This window comes from Urocampus carinirostris, chromosome 1, assembly GCF_059441175.1.
Source record: "Urocampus carinirostris isolate Australia breed hairy pipefish chromosome 1, RoL_Ucar_1.0, whole genome shotgun sequence".
Taxonomy (NCBI): Eukaryota; Metazoa; Chordata; class Actinopteri; order Syngnathiformes; family Syngnathidae; genus Urocampus; species Urocampus carinirostris.
This window is the reverse complement of record NC_142349.1, coordinates 41,046,941-41,067,313: the sequence shown is the minus strand read 5'-3', so window position 1 is coordinate 41,067,313 and position 20,373 is coordinate 41,046,941. Positions and strand designations below refer to the sequence as shown.

At 38.8% G+C, this 20,373-nt stretch overlaps 1 protein-coding gene and 1 pseudogene across 4 annotated transcripts in view; one reads left to right on the top strand and one right to left on the bottom strand.

The window, feature by feature from the left end:
* Positions 1–4,605: 4,605 nt before the first annotated feature.
* The window catches only part of LOC148374658 (serine/threonine-protein kinase pim-3-like), a 49,575-nt gene continuing 33,807 nt past the window's right edge, over positions 4,606–20,373 (bottom strand). The window contains exons 1-9 of one of the 4 annotated variants that reach the window (XM_088339145.1): positions 15,790–16,010; positions 12,639–13,802; positions 12,221–12,315; positions 12,100–12,144; positions 11,746–11,970; positions 11,199–11,376; positions 10,961–11,134; positions 10,751–10,882; positions 4,606–7,138 (exon numbers count right to left, since the gene is read on the bottom strand). In XM_088339145.1, the coding sequence (XP_088195271.1) occupies positions 10,791–10,882; positions 10,961–11,134; positions 11,199–11,376; positions 11,746–11,970; positions 12,100–12,144; positions 12,221–12,315; positions 12,639–13,802; positions 15,790–15,844 (2,028 nt within the window). In that variant the 5' untranslated portion in view covers positions 15,845–16,010 and the 3' untranslated portion in view covers positions 4,606–7,138; positions 10,751–10,790. Of the gene's footprint in view, positions 7,139–10,750; positions 10,883–10,960; positions 11,135–11,198; positions 11,377–11,745; positions 11,971–12,099; positions 12,145–12,220; positions 12,316–12,638; positions 13,803–15,789; positions 16,011–20,373 lie in introns of those variants that run through there. The other 3 variants (XM_088339147.1, XM_088339162.1, XM_088339154.1) reach the window with 3 other exon arrangements.
* On the top strand, positions 9,049–9,225 carry LOC148374659 (U2 spliceosomal RNA; annotated as a pseudogene).

Sequence of the window (20,373 nt, the reverse complement as noted above, 5' to 3'; positions counted from 1 at the left end):
CCTTCTCTGCTAAGGTGAAACAGCGTGGCAGCATAAGTGCTGTGTAACCCACTCACCTTTTAAAACTGCCCATAAAATCCTATTGGATTTGTTTGTACTATGTTCCTGGCAGGCAGCACGGCGGCGCAGTGGTTAGCGCATGTGCGGCACAGTTCAAGTCATGGGAACCTCCTGTGTGGGTTCAAATCCAGCTCCAGACTTCCTGTGAGGAGTTTGTATGTTCTCCCCGTGCTTACGTGGGTTTCCTCCTGGCACTCCGGTTTCCTCCCACATTCCAAAAACATGCATTTCAGGTGAATTGGCTGGTCAGAATCGTCCATAGGTGTGAATGAGCGAGTCAGTTGTCTGTCCCCGTGTGCCCTGCGATTGTCTGGCAACCAGTTCAGGGTGTCCCCTGCCCACTGCCCGATGATTGCTGGGATGGGCTTCAGCACCCCCGCGACCCTACTGAGGATAAGCGGTGCAGCTAATGAGATGAGAATGAGATGTTCCTGGCAGCCCTTGTTTTTTTCTGAAATGTGGTCGAACAGAGGAAGTGTTTAAAAGTCCTCCAACTAAGACTTCCTAAAAATGACAGGCTATCAAAATATTTTTCAAAGGCACCCCTCAAACATCTTTTGAACATTGGATTTGGGACTTGTATTTTTTGAAATTAATCCCAAGATAAACGTCTAAAACGGGGTAATCCAAACATAGTCCAAATTTTTTGTTTTTTTTTAAAGTTATTTTTTGTTTTTTTCTCCCAGTGCTTGCGTGAGTTTCCTCCCACATTGCATGTCAGGTGAATTTGCGCGCTCAAATTCTCCCTGGGTGTAAATGTGTAAATGAGCGAGTGAGTTGTTTCTGTGTGCTGGCAACAAGTTCAGTTCTTCCTTCTGCCAGGACACAGCTGGGATGGGCTCACGCACCCCCGCGACCCTACTGAGGATAAGCGGTGCAGTTAATGGATGGACGGAAGTTATTGTCATGTTGACAACATCCATTTACAGTCCAAGTTAAGAACCCAAAATGTCGTCTTAACATTTAAACCAAAAAAGTCTAATTTTATCGTTTAGTAAACACTTCAAATAAGGTCAGAAGACATCAATGAATTTTAAACCTCCAAGGAGAACAGAAATGGACAGTATAAAAAAAAAACACTCAGGATGTAAAACTATGAATCTTGTCTAAAGGTCCTCCCCTGAGCCCTTTATTTTTATTAAATCTCCTAGGTTACAAAAAGCAGTTCAGCTAATGGGCGTCGAAATTCAAAGAACTGCATCAGAATTATTGGCTGATAGTGACAATGATGTAAACAGTGCAGGATAGTAAAACTAACAAACAAATAATAATTTACATATCAAACTGGAATCATATGCAGTGTTTTTGCAAGTGTCCAATATTAAATACACAAAAAATAATAAACATATCATTAAGAAACCATGGTGCCTGTCAAATGTCTTGTAACCAGTTTTTGTATGGTGGGAAATAAACCCCCAAATTATGTAAATATCGATTTTTTACATTTATAGTAAATCAGTACATTCAAATATTAAGTAAAACCAACAGATTCCTTATCCGACACCAACCACCTAGCTGTAAAAAAGAGCATGTTTAATCTTAAACACAGTTAAGTCCTGAGTGTTTATCTGTACAGAGATGGCAATGTCATCAGAAATTTTACACAGTATTGTACAGTATTTCATATATTATTTATAATATTACACTGCTGTTGCCGCAGTGGAGAGAAGAAAGGCCGATGAAGAATCATAACCAGGTGCATTGGGTAAAGAAAAAAGAGAACGACGTAATAATGAATATTTTTATCACTCATTTAATTGATTTATCAAAGGACATTATAAAATTCGGTTTCACGTTTAGCTAGCTGAAGTTGATCAATATAAACACGTCTTGTGAAGGCGTGATTCCTTCTATTTGCATTCTCTGATGGTTTTGTTTGAAAGCAGTAAAACCCAAGTCAACATCCATATTGCAATGTGTAGCAATTAAATAGTCCTCAAATTCATGGGGAAGTTCCTCCAGAGTCTCATCTTCTGGGGTACTTCAAATGTCAGCATATTTGAACGAATGAATGAATGAATGAATGAATGAATGAATGAATGGAGTGCGTAGACCCAAAACCTGGAGATTGACGCACCCTCAGATACCTTTATTATTCACCACAGCTTTACAAAAAGATCTTGAGTCTCCATATGAGGCGATAAGTACAACATATTGTGTTATTTATGGCTTAGAGCAAGGGCCTCCGAAATGATGCCAGCAGGCACCAGCGTGCCCCCAAAGAACAGGTGAGGTGCCCACAGACCCGTTCTGAAAAAAAGTTTACCAGTGCTGGGTCATTGTCATTTTAAAAGGTTGATTAAGTCTATTTGACCAAAGAAATAATACAGTTGTTGGCAATCACCGGGCTATGGACTAGTATTGGGAAGTGGGTCGTTTGGTACTGGGCTGCACAGACAAAAATTAAAAAAGTAATTTTTTGCCTACACCATATTTATTTGTGCATACAATCATTTTTTTCCACCTAAAAAGTTTATGTGTGCATAAACCTCGGTTTTGCAGTGATAATGTATATCAATGTAATTGAGCAATCATTGATCAGTCAACATTATTGCTGAACTTATTGGTTCAGCAATGGATTCAAAGGAAATTTAACCAAGATTGCCATGGTGAGAGCACCCAATCCAAACCACTAGGCCATCATGATTCTAGTTGACCAATAAAAGTTTTATCTCAACATCACACTATTTTTACTTACGGTGCCCCTTTGTACAGCATTGGGGCGGCAGTAGCTCAGGAGGTAGAGCGCTCGTCTTGGGATCAAGGGATCCCAGTTCAAATCCTGGCTTGTCCGTGTTACATGTCAAAGTGTCCTTGGGTAAGACACTGAACCCCCCCAATACCTCCAATAAGCAGGTTAGTGCCTTACATGGCTGCAATACAAGGCCGCTATTGGGAAATGTGAAGCACACTGTAAAGCGCTTTGGTAAGTCATTGACTTGAAAAGCACTATATAAATGCAGATCATTTCATTTCATTTCATTGTAATGGAGCATTAGGGAAAAGATTTTAGCCAAAACAATGTTGTACATCATCGTATCGCGAGTAAAAATAGTGGGATGATGAGATAAAATATAATGCCTTTTCCTATGTCATCTAAATCTCTTGTTGTCTAGTGATAACACAGTGGATTTGGACTAATTGGACTGGAGGATGCTGCGTGGGAGGGTGGGATGCCATCCCACTTGAGAAGACAGAGCCCTTTACACATTGGATAACTGCTGTTAAAAGTGTCGATAAAAATTGTTCAAACCTCATATAGTTAAAATATGATATAATGAGATTGTGAATATATTTAATTGCTGTTAAAAGTGTCGATAAAAACTCATATTGTTGGGATATGATATAATGAAATTGTGTGTTTAATTGCTGTTAAAAATGTCGGAAAAAAATGGTTAAAACGTCATATTGTCAGATATAACGAAATTGTGAATAAGCTTAATTGCTGTTGAAATTGTCGAGAAAAATTGTTCAAACCTCACATTGTTTATTTGCTGTTAATAGTGTCGGTAAAATTGTTCAAACCCAAAAAATTGTTGTTATTCTTATTACTGTTATTATCATTACTGATGTTATAATTGGGCCAGGCCGAGAGAATATAGTCAGACATTAAACTGGTCCGTTGTACAGAAAAAGTTGCTGACCACTGAAATAATACAAAGTTTGTTTAAAATTGATGTTCAATACTTAAAACTAGATCATACAAACAATAAAAAGATTCAACCATAGTGCACACTCTTTCAATTTATCTGTATAGCCGTTAATCACAAAATGCCTCAAAGGACTGCACAGGTTACAATTGCACCATCCCCTGATCTTATTGTTAATTGCGTATCCTGGAATGAGGTTCCTACCCGGCGGTGACAACACTTTTAGCCAATAATGTTTCCTAAAGCAAAAAATAAATAAATAAAACACCACCTTTAAATTAAGGTGAACTAAACTGCTCCCCTATCCATCATTTCAAAATGGACCTGATGAAACCAGTGCATAATTGTTTAGAGGTGGCATGATTGGCAATTGGCGAGTTCTTTCATCAGCAGGTCGACATCGCCTGAGCAATGCCGCAGGACTAAATGGAATAATTTTATTGCTGACTTTGAAGTGTAAAATAGGAGTGCAAGAGAGGAGCTTTGAGAAAAGGTCAACGCCACGAGCCATTGTGGCTAAACTCTTTTGCTTCTTTGTTCTGTTTGGGAATTGCTCACAAAGGCATCCTTTTGATTTCCCTTTGATTCATTACAAAAGCTGCATTTGCGGTCACAGTTTTCGATAATTTGCTCAAACTGAAAAACCTCTGTTGACCGTCTTTGAAGCCTCCTCAAAGCATATCACAGTTCACTTTTCAAAGACCAGATATGCTTTTCAGGTTTCATATACTAAAATATATCTGAACTTCATAAACAATTAGATAAAGTTACTTCTCAGATATGCAAATGAGTGTCAAATGGAAAAGTTAGTAACCAAAGCGACGATTTAATTGGATTGCAGCCATGAACAATGAATTGTGTTGTGACAGGATAATGAAAGTTTATGGGTCCTCTCTGAGGCTTTAAATCCAGATTCAAATCTGCATCTATAAAGGCAACAACGAAGCAAGATCTTTCCAAACCTTACTGTAAGAGTATACAAGGCACAGAACAAACAGGGGAAATTTGTTTGCAAATATTTTTTCCTTGAGGTTGCAATTTTTATTTAAAAAAAAATTCTGATTTTACCTTCATATTAAAACATATTAACTCACAAATGTTTTTGTATTGGGCTGAGCCACTGTATTATACTCAGACATTAAACTGGTCCATGGTACCGAAAATGTTACAGAATACTGACCCAACGAATGAGTCTGATTCCATGACTTGGATTCCTTAATATCCTCACCAGGAATTTGTTTTTTGAAATCCGACCGGCTTTTCTCTACTGATTAGAAAAAGAGTGGCAGCATTTCCGGTCTTTTTTTTTTTTTTTGAAAGAAGAAAAAAATAAAGGAAAAAATAAATCAGTTGGCGAAACTATTTATTCTAAAAAACATTTGCAGAAAAATTTAAGGAAACCATGAGCCATGTTATTTCCTTATATACGAAAGGGATCAATTATGTCAATTGCATATATGAGTATTGGAATTTTGAATCACAAATTTGCATCATGGATATATAAATCCATAACCCATAATGAATTTATTATTTTGTTACAGAGTAGCAATAATTTGAGTCATTATCTAAAAATTATTAAAACATAAATACATCTTACCTTATTGGCATAACGATTTGTCCATTTTGAATATAGTTTTTCTTATTTTGGGTACTTTATCTTTGTTAATGATGTTCATAAGTACAGTATTAATGCAAAAAATAAGTAAAGGAGACAAAATAGAATAAGAAAAAAATGATAATATGCATACAGAAGCCTGCTAACAAAACAACAAATTCAACTTTTGAGGGCAATATTCTTCTCATCAAATGTGAAAAATGTAAAGGGGTGGGATACACATTGTTAACATTGCTGAATTGCAAAACCAGCTCTAGCGTATTCATGTTGAGTTGTTGCTAGTGAGCAGGAACAAAATGCTATCCAGCTAGCATGCAGTCCAAATTGTTTATCAACCAATGTAAATTAAAAACGAAATTCAGCTAACCCTGTAGTGTCTTTTTCATGCAGTATTACCACATTTTAACCACATAAAAGTCAAGTCCTCTTTATTTTGTATAACCCTAAATTTCCAGCTGAAAGGAAAAATACACAGAGGAATAAATACAGACTTGAAGATTATCGGCTGCTCTCTGGCCAGTCTATAGGACATTGCCATCAACATTATGAATACCCCGGCCACCACCTCTTATATCTGTTGGCCTCTGGAAGGCGCTGCAGGTCCCTAAAAATAAGGACACACAGGCTCAGAGACAACTCCTCCCCCAGAGCCATCACCATCTTAAACAAGCATGCAAAGCTGTGAAAACATATTTTGTGACTTAACTTGTTTTTGTTTTGTTTCCGCTTAATGTTATTGCACAAAACTGCAAAAATATATACATTATTTTTGGGGAGTTTTGTTGCTGCTCAATGTTATTGCTCCTCTTTTCGTAGCACTACTGATACAATGCAAGCTTTTTCTCTTAAGCTCTATTCTCAAACATTACACTTTATGATTATAACTTGGGCCAGTCTTTAAGCACTTTGTTGGTCTATTGGATCCCCTAACCACCCGGGTCATTGGGGCACCATTTGTTGTGTATTGGTCAAGTACAGCCTTCTTGCACAAAGTCATATGTTTCCACCCAGTCTCGAACTGGGGAACCTTCGAATGATAGGCAAATTTGCTGACCACTGCACTATGGAAACACACTTCATTGAAAATCTTTTTTTCTGCCTTTTATCCTGATAGTCTATTATCATTTTTTTATCTCAAGTCTTTATTAGATATTTACCCTGGAGTTCCATGTTTTATCTTTTTGCATACAATGTTCCATAACCTATGATATCAATGGCAATAAAAACAACCTAATTCAATTCAAAACAGTCAAAAAAAGGTTTGGTTGCAATGTATTTTCTTCATATTAAAATTTCGGTTTTCTTGTATTTTGGCAGGTGTTTTGAACAAAATGCTCTCAATCCTTTTTATTAGGAAACCTCTAAGCTGTTGTGTAGTTGTAACAACCAACTTGCACTAAGCAGCTGTCGAATCGTAGGCAAAAACGTAAACAATACTCATATGATTAAAAAGTACTCACAAAAATGATCAGTACCTATATCAACAATGGAGTACCACACCTTCGTGGATTTAAAAAAAACAGTGTGACTTAACAATTGTGTCCATTCTCTAAAAGAGCTACTGAGAAAGTTGCAAAACACAGTGAGAAATCCCTCCTCGTTCCGCATCTCATCATTTTGGCTGATCGCCTGTCAGACATCCCTTCAGATGAAATCTCTTTTATCCGTCCGACATTTGCCACGGCAAATCCGAAACATGTTCCCCGATGCTTGGTAGCTGATGGATTTCGGATGGAATCGGCTTTATCCGCACTGTGCGGTATTCACCAGATTGACGGAAGCGCTCGTTCCAGCCGGGACGCGGTTAGTAGGGCTGAATGGAAAACAACAACAATCAAATCGATATTGTGGGAGCAGACTGAAGGTCATTGAGAGCAAGTTAATTTCAACTCATCGCAAATAGCTTTGTTGTATCCTGAGGGGACAAAAAACAACACAAACGAGCAATTTTAGCAATTCACTCCGCTGCCAAAGCCCCGTGCACGGTGTACTCTGTGTCAGCGCTCTTCAGCGTCAGCTCCTTGCCTAAAGTTACCATCAGCATCAGTCAACGTCACCATAGCAATTTTTCTTTTTTATTTCTCTTCTATTTCCATCTCTTTCACTTTCATCAGCCAGCCTGTCACTCATATAACTGCTCAATAATTCACAACTATATTCTTTCTTTTCCATCCGACAGAGAGAAACTACTGCCGATGCCGGTTTGAGTGAGACAGCACTGTGAAATTGGTATTGCCAGGCGAACATTAACCTGACTGGCTATGTACATATTAATACTCTCATTATCTCCGAGGTGAGTGGTGGTGCACCAGTGACATTCAGGAGGACACCAACTGTAATGGTTCTACTGAGCTAAAAACACACAACTTCAGCTTTCTGACTCTCGGAATCCCAGGCCCCTGGACGACCCTCAATCATTCTCAGATACCCACATTCAGTTTCACCTTATTCTACTAATTGCCTGAGCAGAAGGTACCAAACAGACAGGATCATTACTCATTAGCAGCTCCTAGCTAAAAAGCCAAAAGCCAAAATATCAGGAAATTTTTAGCAGCATGTTGTTGCTACACAGTAGATAGATAGATAGATACTTTATTCATCCCCGAAGGGAAATTCACATTTCCAGCAGCATCCCTGAGCTGAGAACAGTACAATAATAAAGCCAAAAGAATACAATATACAAATACCCAGTGTGACGTGCAAATGCCCACTGTAGCGTGTTATATAGAATAACTAAATAGTGCTACACAGAATACATATTGCAGTAGGATTCGGTAATATCCCATGTAGGTGGTGTGGTTTAATGTGGGCCTTTACTCTGCCGGGTGGAGTTAAAGAGCCTCATGGCATGAGGAAGAAAAGATCTCTTCAGTCTGTCCGTAGTACAAGACAGTGACAGCAGTCTGTCGCTGAAACTGCTCTTCTGTCTGGAGATAATGCTGTGTAGTGGATGCGATGGATTGTCCATGATTGACCTCAGCTTTTTCAGTGCTCGTCTCTCAGCTACTGTTGTTAGGCTGTCCAGCTCTGCCCACAACAGAGCTCGCTTTCCTAGCCAGTTTATTGAGACGAGAGGCATCCTTCTTCTTGACGCTGCCTCCCCAACACGCTGCCGCATAGAAGAGGGCGCTTGCCACTACTGTCTCATAGAATATTTTCAGGAGCTTTTTGCAGATGTTGAAGGATGCCAGCCTTCTGAGGAAGTAAAGTCGGCTTTGCCCTTTCCTACATAGAGCTTCTGTGTTGGCAGTCCAGTCCAGTTTGTTGTCCAGCTGCACACCCAGGTATTTGTAGGTCTGGACAAATTCTACACATTCTCCCTTGATGGTTACAGGAACCGGGTGAGTTCTGGTTCTCCTGAAGTCCACCACCATCTCTCTGGTCTTGGTGGTGTTTAGGTGCAGGTGGTTTGCGTCGCTCCATCGGACAAAGTCCTGAATCAATCAATTTCCTGTACTATATAAATATATATATATATATATATATATATATATACATATATATATATATATATATATATATATATATATATATATATATATATATATATATATATATATATATATATATATATATATATATATATATATATATATATATATATATATATATTGGACTGGACAGACTTTGCTTTACTAAAAGTAAAGGGGCTGAATAATTTTGCACACCCACTTTTTCATTTTTTATTTGTTAAAAAAGTTTAAAATATCCATTAAAGTGTGTTCCACTTCATGACTTTTTGGGCTAACATCAAGTGTAGTATCTGTTCTTATCAGTTTAATATCTGATACGTCCATACATTAAATTGATTTTTGAAACGGGGAGATGGAATAGGGCTTGCTCCGTCCACTCCACGCATCGACCCGGTATTGCAGTATCTCCTCTACCAAATTTTCAGACCAGCTCGGTAGCCTAGATGGTATGGCGCCCGCTCCGAGACTGGGAGGTCGCTGGTTGAAGCCTCGGCCGAGTCATACCTAAGACTTACAACATTGGTACTCATTGCCTCCCTGTTTGGCGCTCGGCATTTAGGGTTGGAATTGGGGGGTTTGGTCACCCAATGACTCCCAACACAGCAGTTGGGTCTAAAATGGCAGCGCCCTGTTTGGCTGCGGCTACATTGGCTCGCTACAGTCTAACTGTACGGGTCAGGTGTATCGACATTTCATTCTGTGTGCATGGTTACAAAGAATGACAACAAAGCTAAATTTTATTCTATTCTATTAGAATATATGATTGTGTCCCACTTATTGTTGATGCTTCACAAGAAATTACAGTTTTATATCTTTTTGTTTGAAGTCTGAAATGTGGCAAAACGTCACAAAGTTGAAGGGGGCCAAATACTTTCTCAAGCCACTGTAAGTGAACCGTATTTCCAGGTAATGGTGAAATTACATTAATGTGAAGGGTTTGCATCTGAAAATTTCTGCTCATGTCAGCCTAGACTCTGACTCATTACTCTCCTTCCCCTTCATTTGATAATGATCACTTCCCTAGATGAACATCATTTTATATTGGCTGACTAATTGCTCAGTCTATCACACTTCCTCCCGCAGGGCTGGAAGTAGGAGCATTTACTAAGTTCGCATGCCAGCTACGGGGAAGGAGGCCTGGAACTCAGGCATAAATATCCACCTTCAGGGGTAACATTCATCCCCAACAGTTTGCGGCATCTCCCACTGTGGGCAGAGCTCTGGCGGAAGGCAATCCCACCTTGGCATCTAATCCTACATTTGAGATCCTCTGCATTAATCCACTCTGTTGTGCATGAAATGTGTTTGCTCTATATTAGTCATAAAACATCAAATATGCAGTCAATGAATAGTCCATAAATCATGTCAAAATAATGAGTCAGAATGAGTGATGACTTTTCTGGGTTTCACTGCTGGCTGAAGTACTTATAACAGTATGAAATCTGGCTTGGAAGTAAAGATTAAAACAAATGGAGCTACCGTTGATTTTGTAGAAAACATATTTGCGTGCACATTAGCAAAAAAAAAAAAAAACAGCAAAAAAGCAACTCAAGGTGCAAGTTCTGTAGTACATCATTACTGGAGCTCTACATTAATTGCATTTCTGCAAAAAAGGAAACATGCACGTTTCCCTGAAGTCAGTAAAAGAAATTTGTGACTTTTCTCTCTGGCAGTATATATTATTTTACACACTTCTAGTTTTGCTTCAGTGATAACCAAACTTGTTAAAGCATTGGAGCAAAAACAGAATTGGTTGCTACTCGGTCCCAGGTCATTCAGGTGTAAGCCAACAGAGGAACTTTTTGCTTAACTCTTCCATTAATCCCCCAATAGTTACACACTGATTAACATCTTTTTTTCTTAACTTCCTGCCATTTACCAATTGTTTCTTTTTCAATGTCTTTAACATGTGGCGCCTTATCTTTTAAAAAAAAAAACAAGATTTTGAGTACCTATGAACTAGGAAAGGCTGTTATCCAATATTGTGTAGTATCATGTGAGCCAAGGATGCTGCCTCATTTGTTCCAACGTGGCCCGCTTCTCCGGATCCAGATTCAAGCAATTCCACAAGAAATCTTCGCATTCTGAAAAAACAAAGATAATCAAGAGATGTGATTGCTTTCAGAAGATAGAATAAACAATATGCTGTAAATAGTGTATACCTTCTGATAAAACCCGATTCAATCTTAGCATCTGGGACAGAAACATGACTGTATCAAAACGTTTAGTTCCAGCCATCAACTCAAAAAGAAGTGCACCCAGATGCCACACAGTGGTTGGGCCGGCACTGTATGTTTTCCTTAGCACATACTCTGGAGGAGCATAACATAAGGTACCTACATAGATAAGACACTCTTGGTTATACTAAGTAAAATTGAATGACTATATGTTGAGATCTACCGTCGTAGTCCCGGTATGGCTCGTTGCTCGCAAAGCAGCTACATCCAAAATCAATGATTCGCACTCGGGGGATACCGGAAGTGGCCTCCAAAAGAATGTTTTCTTGTTTTAAATCTCGATGGAACACATCCACAGCGTGCATGTTGATAGCTGCGACGACTAGCTGCTTCATGATGTTCTGGGAAATGGATACAGATATGAAGTAGTGCAAAGCAAATCTAGCAATTTTTTTCATATTAAATGATTAAGAGTGACCCTCATCAAGTGTACATATTTTAGATAAATACTTTGGTTTAGTTGGATTAAGTGTACAGGTATTTAACTGGCATGCAATATTTTTTCCATTAACAGCCTCAAGGATGATGACTACCCTTGTTTAGATGTCAGTACCATCCTTTAAATCATCTAGATCAAACAAATCCAGTCTTTGCTTGTCACAACTGATGTGTACAGGTACTTTTCGATACTACCGAAAATTGGAAAACGTTTGAATAAGTTTCAATGGAAATGTGGCTTCATTACAGTGTGCTCTGTGTATAATTTGTACCTTGGCCTCACACTCCGGCAGGGCACCAATCCTATATCTTGTAATGTAAGTGAACAGGTCCACAGATGGGACTGGCCTCTCCATGACAAGGACAATCTCGTGCTCCAGATCATATTTGTTCAACAGTGACACGACTGCGGATGTCCCGTCTGAGTTCTTTTTGATCGACGCTTGCAGCATTAGCAATGCTTCAATGGGGATGTCCTTTCTTAGTCCGTTGACGTTCTATCGGTTTAAAATGAAAACAATTTTATGCCAAGGCAATGTTCATCATGAATTAATTTCTCTTCATTTTTCTATCGTTAACAAAAAAAAAATGTCACTCTCCCAAAGAGTCTCATGAACACCACTCACCAATGGAATACTCTTAACCCCTTTTGGAATGTACTTAATCGCCACCTATTGAAGAAAGCCATTGGTGTTTTATTATAACTGCAATCACAATAGTTGGGAAGAAAAGGCCTTGACTACTTACTGGAAAACAATCACTTTTCCTGTACCCGGCATAGACAGATCCAAAGCCTCCTTCACCAAGCTTATTAACCTGCTGATATTTCTGTGCAAACAAGGCTACAGAGACACAAGGACTGATATAATTTATTAACCAAGATCTTGGTTTCCAGTTCAGCTTTCTGGAATAGCGTAGCATTCAATTTAACTAGACTTTTAAATGAGGCATATACAGCCATATTTTTTTGTTAAGCGTATTTGGGCATCTATAAAGGCCAGTTTCTCACGTGTGCATAAAAATAACTTGTATTCGATAAGACGCATCCCCACTGCGTTCACAGTAAGATATGACTATTTCATGCCAATAGTTTAAAGTGAAATTACTTAATTTATAAAAACATTTCCCCTTTGATAATTTATGAAATTAGAATTTGACATTTTACCTCGATTGTTTGCAGCATGCTGAGAGGTTACTAAACCTATGCACCACAATGGAGTATTACTGCTCCTCTCCATCAATATCATCTGTTCCCTGTCCTCTTTGTTGGGTTCCCCAAAAAAGACCAATGAAAGCTTGTTGAATATTTCATGCTCCCTTTCTGAGAGGCTCTGTTGCAGTGAGTTTGGCTTTGACATTGTTTTGTTTGATTTTCTTCCTATCAGTATGTCTTTTTTTGACAAATTACTAGACTCAGTTTTTTCCTTAGAAGTCTGTTGTTTTGTATTACATGTTCTTTTGGTGGCTTTAGGTGATGTGGTATCCACTTGTCCTTCACTTAGTTTACTTGGCTTTTTCCCAAAGGGGCTGAGCTCTGTGTTTGATTCTCTCCTTGTCCTTGCCGGTTGCACAGCCTTCTTTGAAGCCTCGGGATATTTAGCCTTCTGCCTTTGTGTAAGACTCTCTGGTCTTAACCTAAACTTTCTCCTGTTCCCTTTAGAGAGTACAGACTTTAAAAAGTCTTGATTATTTTTACCCTTCAGGTACTTCGTTGGAGACTCTGCAAAATTGCTGGACTTTGTCCTGCTGCCTTTTGTTGGAACGGCCTTGACTGACCCTTGGGATGGTTTTCCTCTCTGCTTTGTTCGTATCCTAGTTTCTATGGTACACTTTCGCCTAGTCCTTTGACCAGTCTTCAAGCATCCCCCAGGAGGTTTCCAACTCCGCTTTCTTTTACTGTGCTCTGGTTCAACATTAAACATTGTCCTTTTTTGTTTTGCTTTCTTACACCTGTCAGGCTTGTCTGAAAATGTCGCTAATCTTTTGTTGGACTTTGTTGTGGTTCCTTTAGATGATGCAACTCTCCCAGGTTCAATATGTTGTTTGAGTCTCTGCTTGCTTGAAAGAATACCTGTGTTCAAGTTTCTCATTAACCCTCTTGCTGTCTTGTGAAGGCAGTGCCAGCTCAGTTTTTTGGTGAGGATCTTTAATTCATTTTCAACACTACATTTGGTATTGTTTACAGCCAAAGAATCAACTTTTTGAGGTTTTCTAGGTTTTGGGATCATGTCACAACACCTATTTGTGGGTGAGGTGCCATGACTGCAGGCCTTAATTTTTGGTGTCCACGAAGCCAAGTCTTCCAAAAAGGAGCTGATTCCTTTGCTTTCTATAATTGAGAGATACTGTAAGTAGTTGGTAGGTAGATCAATAAGACAAGTAATGAGACTACAACAACATTACATCATCTATTAATTTATGTACGTACGTATTTATTTAATCAGATTCTATTCTGTTGAGTTTCCATCTGTAATACCTTTCTTTACTTTGATTTGGGTTCAGTTGTGCTTTTAATTTTGTCTACCTTCCACATTACACTTTTACATCCATTCCATCATTTTTCCTCTACAACAATTAAGTTTAGCAATACCACCTCCTCCCTAATAGTAGCGCAAATTAGGTATCTTAATAATTTTTAATTGCTCTGTGAAGTGCACACGTCTAGCAAAGCTTCAGCCGGTTACGGGCATCCTGAATTCTATATACAAGAATAAGGATTGCTAAATGGCTCTTGAAAAGATCAGAGAAATCGGGTAACTGAAACTTTTGTGTTTTGTGAAAAACATGACTATTAAAACTATGTAGAGACAATGTGTCCTTACTATCTATTGATGATTGATGCACAGAATATTATGAAAATACTTAACTGAATGCATATAAGGCAGAAATAATGTAAAATCACAATAATAATAATACAACCATTGCTGACACGGTATAAAATATTTAGCATATTGGTAAATTGGAGGCAGTGTGTGCTAAAGTAAAGCCAGCTGTAATAGTGGGCTTACATTAAATTTCGAGGTTATTCGTAAACTTACAAATTTGAAAATTTGTTTACAGGAGGCAGTTTTTTACAAGGTCTTTTTACTTTTAGTTCAGCATGGTTAGAAAAATCACATTTGTCAATAGAAAAGAAAAATAAAAGAATTGTGATAAATTCGCATGAGCAATTTGTTTTGAAAAATAATTATGTTCTTTTTCAATACCCTATCGGCCACCCCTAACTGTAAGTAGTCATCGATTTTTTTATAATGAAGACATGTGTATAAAAAACCCTAATGATTATTTATTACTTATTTTTAGAACATCACTATAGCCAAAGCCATTGAGGTGTTCCAGTTGCATTAAAGTCGGTGTGGTTCACACAGGTGACTGCCTTGGCCTGCCGGCAAATGTCACATTGAGAGGGAAGATCCAGATCTGAGGAAAATAAAGCTCAGCCAGGGGAAACAAATTAATGGCCATAGAAAAACGTTTAGCAATGGAGGAATGATAGATTGTTGTATTTCAAGGATACCTCAAAGAACTACATTGACGACACGACAAGTAGTGCACATGAACAACACTAACACACTTTGGGCGAGTCTGTATCTTTGATTATTTTGCAGGAAAAGGGCAGGGGACACCCTGAACTGGTTGCCAGCCAGTCACAGGGCACACATAGACAGACAACCATTCACTCGCTCATTCACACCTAGAGACAATTTGAACCAACATGCATGTTTTGGAACGTGGAAGGAAACCAGAGTGCCCGAAAGAAACCCTGAACCTTCTGCACAGAGAGGCTGTGCACTAACCACCATTTTAATGCTGGCCAAAGGCCAGGCCTTGAAAATATTGTTAGACATTAAACCAGTACTTGGAATAGAAGTGGTCGGGGACCCTGATCCATAAGATTCACAGGCATTGAGATCACGGAGAGGTATTTGTTGGCAAAATTAATCAACTAAAGCCCTATGTTATTTATATGCAGATATACTGTATTTTCTTCAATATGACTGGACTTATTTAGAAGAAATGCTACTAAAATTGTGAGATTTTTACTCAGTAAATGTTACCGCGATAGATAACATGGGCCCCACTTTTATAAAACATTCATGTTTTTCTTTGTTAGCATGCACTTGATCATTCCCTACAAGAATTAAGGCATCGACGCACAACAAACGCACGGAACTAACGCAATGAAATCAATTAATTATCAAGGAATTAATATTGTTGTTAGTTTGCTATCAAATTTAGCATGGCCTTACAGCATTCATTTCTAATTGATTAAAACATTGGTTTACATGACAACCTTGCAAGGTGTAGCAACTTACCTGAGTGGCTGTCAGAGGACAGAGGCTCTAAAAGTTGGAGCCTCTTATCATCCATGTTGTTCCATGGTGCTTGTTCCGAAGGGCACACTAACTTTTTAGTGGGAATAGTTTCATCAGTTTCCAAAATTTAGTGAAAAACAAAAAAAGTGTGCACTAATTATATAAAATAAAGGGTACCATTCTTAAGCGTCAGCATAATAACATCAATGTAACCGCAACTCCAGGATGATGTCATCAAAGGCGGATAAAGTAATGTACAAATTGCACTGGCTTAAAACCACTGATGACAACATAAAGAATGACTAACGTTTAAGAAGTTCAGCCAGCAAGTCCCACCACTTTTCTGGAAACTATCATTATTGAGACTCACCTCACGATTTTAAAAGCTTATTTTGTATAAATGCTGTTAAAAATGTCGATAAAACCTCATTTTGTTAGAATATGATATAATAAAATTGTGAATGTGTTTAATTGCTGTTAAAAGTGTCGACAAAAATTGTTCAAACCTCATATTGTTAGAAAATGATATAATGAAATTGTGAATGTGCTTAATTGCTGTTAAAAGTGTCGATGAAAATTGTTCAAACTCATTTTGTATAAATTATGTTTGTTGATTTTTGTTATGTGTTTAATAACCTAGGTGTCTGGTTAGCACGTCCATTACACATTTTAAAGGCCTGGGTGCCGACTGTTTCAATCAACCTTTCTATGTGCAGTTTGCATGGTTTACCAAGCCTGAATGTTTTCACTGCAGCATTTTTGGTCTTGACTCAACCTTTTACAACTCCTCCACACAACACAAATCACAACACTTAATTCATATGTATTTGATCATTCAAAGGAAAATGCATAACATTTGACCACTAAATGTCCCTTTATTGATTGCAGGGTCTCCAATGTGGTGCCTGTGCCCCCTAAGAACACCTGAGTAGCATGCGGACAGCTTCTGTGGATAGTGATGAGTCTTTGTTATTTTCCAGGAAATGTAATCCATAACTGGTGGTTGACGAAGCCTATTTTAACCCATCTTCCAAAAATTATAACCTGGTAATAACATAGAAATAACAAGATATGTTGTCATTTTATATAATCAAACTGGTAGCACTTTGTGCCAATCAGGAACAAATAGTAGTTTACAGCTTCGAAAAAGGTTAGTGAAAATGAATGCCAAAAAGTACCACACAACCTAAAGAGACTCAAAGTGTCTCTTTCTTTTTCCCCAGCCTTGTTTCAGGTTTTTGGGTACCTGTAGTAGCAAGATGTTTGACAATTTGTCAGTTCCATTTAGGTGAGGCTCATTCTATGTAAAATAAATGCCAATTTCTGGACTTTTGAGTATTAAAAAGCATGCATGTTTATAGATAGTTTATGTATCTTTTCTTCTTATTCAAATCAATTGTATTTTTTTAAAATGTATTAAGGTTTTTTTTTTTACCTCTGGAAGGCTCTAAATAATACACATTGTCCCTTTAAAGATGGCATCAAACAAAGGCAGTTAATTAGTTTGTCACTGTATGATACAGCACACGTCCGGTGTGTTTGCAACTTGCAGCTAACAGGAGTGGAAACATTGGCAGTGTCGGATGAGGTGTGAGATGCTTGCAAATGCTTGAATGTTCTCCTGCAACAAATTGGTCAAACAAATCCAAAATAGATTCCAACTCTATTTATTTTTGACTTTCTCAAGCAACAACATTGCAACACAAGCCTGATAAATACAGCTTTTCCATGGTGTAACTGTTCATGTTCTGAGTACTTTTTTATATCAGAGGGGAATCGGCGCAAAGTATATAGTCTATTAGGCTTTATATAGCGCAGCACAATCTCAAGATAGTTTTAAAAACACCAGTTCCACTTATATATATTTCGCTAGACCTGTCAATTCTGAACAGTTTAAAGCAGGATAGGTCATATAGCCTCATTGAAACATTTAAGTTGGCATGGCACAAATACATACCACAGAATCAATGGCTGTAGAGACACATTCCCTTAAAAAAGTCTGTTTACTGAATGATTGCTGCTGTGACATGAGGGCAGTGTAACTTTCTGCAGCCTTGTCTGCCCTGTAATCACTGGCCATTGCATAACCTTAGGGCTGTTTGCTTTCACCCAACAACAAGCACAGTAGATGATCCAAGCTGGACTGGCACAAAAAGGGAAGATAAATATAGCAAAAGAACACACAAAAAAAGATGAAAGAAATGCAACCTTGACTTTGACTTTTCCTTCAAGCTCTTGCAATTTGTATGGATCAAATCAATTGCTTTCAGATTTTTTTGTCTCAAGCCAGCTCACCAGCTTTTCCCATTTCCGTTCATTCCATGATACAGGCGCTCAGTTCAGAAACTTGGAATATGAAATTTCAAAGTATCAGCAAAGTCAGCAGAGTATACTTATTGCTGGAGTTTGCAGTTTTCTTGTTATTTCTCCTGGGTAAAGTGGAAATCAATGGGCTGATGGTGCGAGGGCATTCACCCTCAAATATAAATTGGTGCTCACCTGAGTTGACCAGGTGGGAGTTCACCACGCTTCATTAAAAATGAAAGTTCTGAGAATGTGACCCTGCCGAATGGTAAAATGTCAAACTCCAAAATTCTGTTAACTGAATTATTATTGTGTGAAATACAATTATATTAGTCAAGTATGCATTTGCACCATGGATGCTTGGAAAATGGTCTTAATCAACTATGATTTTGTAAAGAACTCAAATAACTTGTACTCTCATGGACATGGTGGTCTTGCAATCTTTTGGATTTCAGCAGTTTTTTAGTAAAGGATTGAGATCAGGAGCTTAATTCTTTTTGTCAATTACAAGGCAGAAGAAGGAAATGTTGAATGTTGGATGAATTTAGGCAACGCACGCTCAAACACAATATTTAAGGTATTTTGTATGTATTGTTTCACGTACCGTAAATTCCGGACTATAAGGCGCTCCTGATTATAAGCCGCACCCACTACATTTTAAGAGGGAAACCGATTTTGTACTTACACAAGCCGCAGCTGTGTATAAGCCGCATGCGCCCACATTAAAAAATGTAACACAAACACAAAATCAACCCAAACCCGATTTTACGTCCCGCGATTGAAACTGAATGTCCTTCATTAAAGTACACAGTCCAAAAATCACAGCTGGCAAAAAGAACGGATAATGATACCGGTACTTAAGTTTTGATGCAAACCTGCAGAGTCCGGGTCCGGTTAAAAGTAATCCAAGCAAAAAAGTGTATATTTCCAACAGTAGGGGTGGGAAAGATATATATCCACCATTGTCCGCCGCGTCCACAAACAGGCCTGTCTGTTCCTCACCTTTACCGGTCCCCGTTTCCCGTCACCCTGCGTTTGTTCCGCCCCTTCTTTTTCATTCACCCGTGCAAAACATTTTAGAATAAGAGTCTCAAATAAATACATTACAAAAATATACAGTTGCAAATAAATATTATACATGGTTACACATATTTACAAAGAAAGACGGTACACCGAGAGAGTTTTCAAAGCTTTAATAATAATAATATAACTTTCATCCCAAACGGTGCCCGTGACAGGGCAGTTAATGGTAGCAACACGCTAGCAACACGCTCGCAACACAGTAAACAGGTCTGTTAAAAAAACATACCGCAACCGTCTTCATCTTCCTCCTTAAAACTGAAGCCATCAAAGTCGTCTTCCTCAGTGTCGGAAAGAAACTTTGTCATATAGACGTCGTCCCACGCTCCCGTAGCCTCCCTCGCGCTGTCACTGTCGCTGGAAGTCTCATCCACTCCTGATTCTGTGCCCTCCTCTCCATCACGCAGCAGACCAGCTTTTCGGAACCCGTTGGTGATGGTGGATTTTTTGATGTGCCTTTCTTTTTGCATTTTGCATAATGAGGGTATGTTTACGGTAATTTAATTTATGCACAAGCCAAGAAGTTGCAGTCTTCCTCGGCGCATATATTCCACCGGTCTAAATCTTACCTTTTGTACTCGAGCGCCACTGGCGGCCATTAGCCGAAGGGTTGAAAGTTTGGGAGAAAAAGTAGCGACTTATAGTCCGGAATTTACGGTAGTTAGGTTTGTTTTTGCCAGTTGTGCTGGGAGGGCTGTGGTTTATTTCTCACATATCCATACCTTGAGTCCTCATTATCACGACCAGAACGGAATTAGGACCCAGATGCGTAACGTTAACCAGGAGTTTATTGAGATAGAGAGGAAAGGCAGCAACAGCGATCCGGTGCTCGCTGGATGCGGGAAGCTCACAGAACCGGAACGTGTTCCGAATGTGGAAGTGGATCTTCCGGAGCGTGAGATCGTGGTGTCGAAGACGGAAAAAACAGGTCGATAGCCGGGACACGAGGGGAAAACGTGGTCGGGATCAAAAACGGGACGTAGGCAAGGACAGGAGAGCAAAATGTGGTCGTGGTCACAAAACAGGTCGTAGCCGGAGACAAACTGGGAAATCAGGAACGGACGGCTGGAAAACAGGTACAAAAAGCGGACCGACCGGAGTCAGAGTCAAAGTGCCTGCCTTGTAGAAACAGAGGTTCGCTGACGGTCTGACAACAGGCAAGTGAAAGGACTGAGCTTAAGTAGGACGGGGAACCAATCA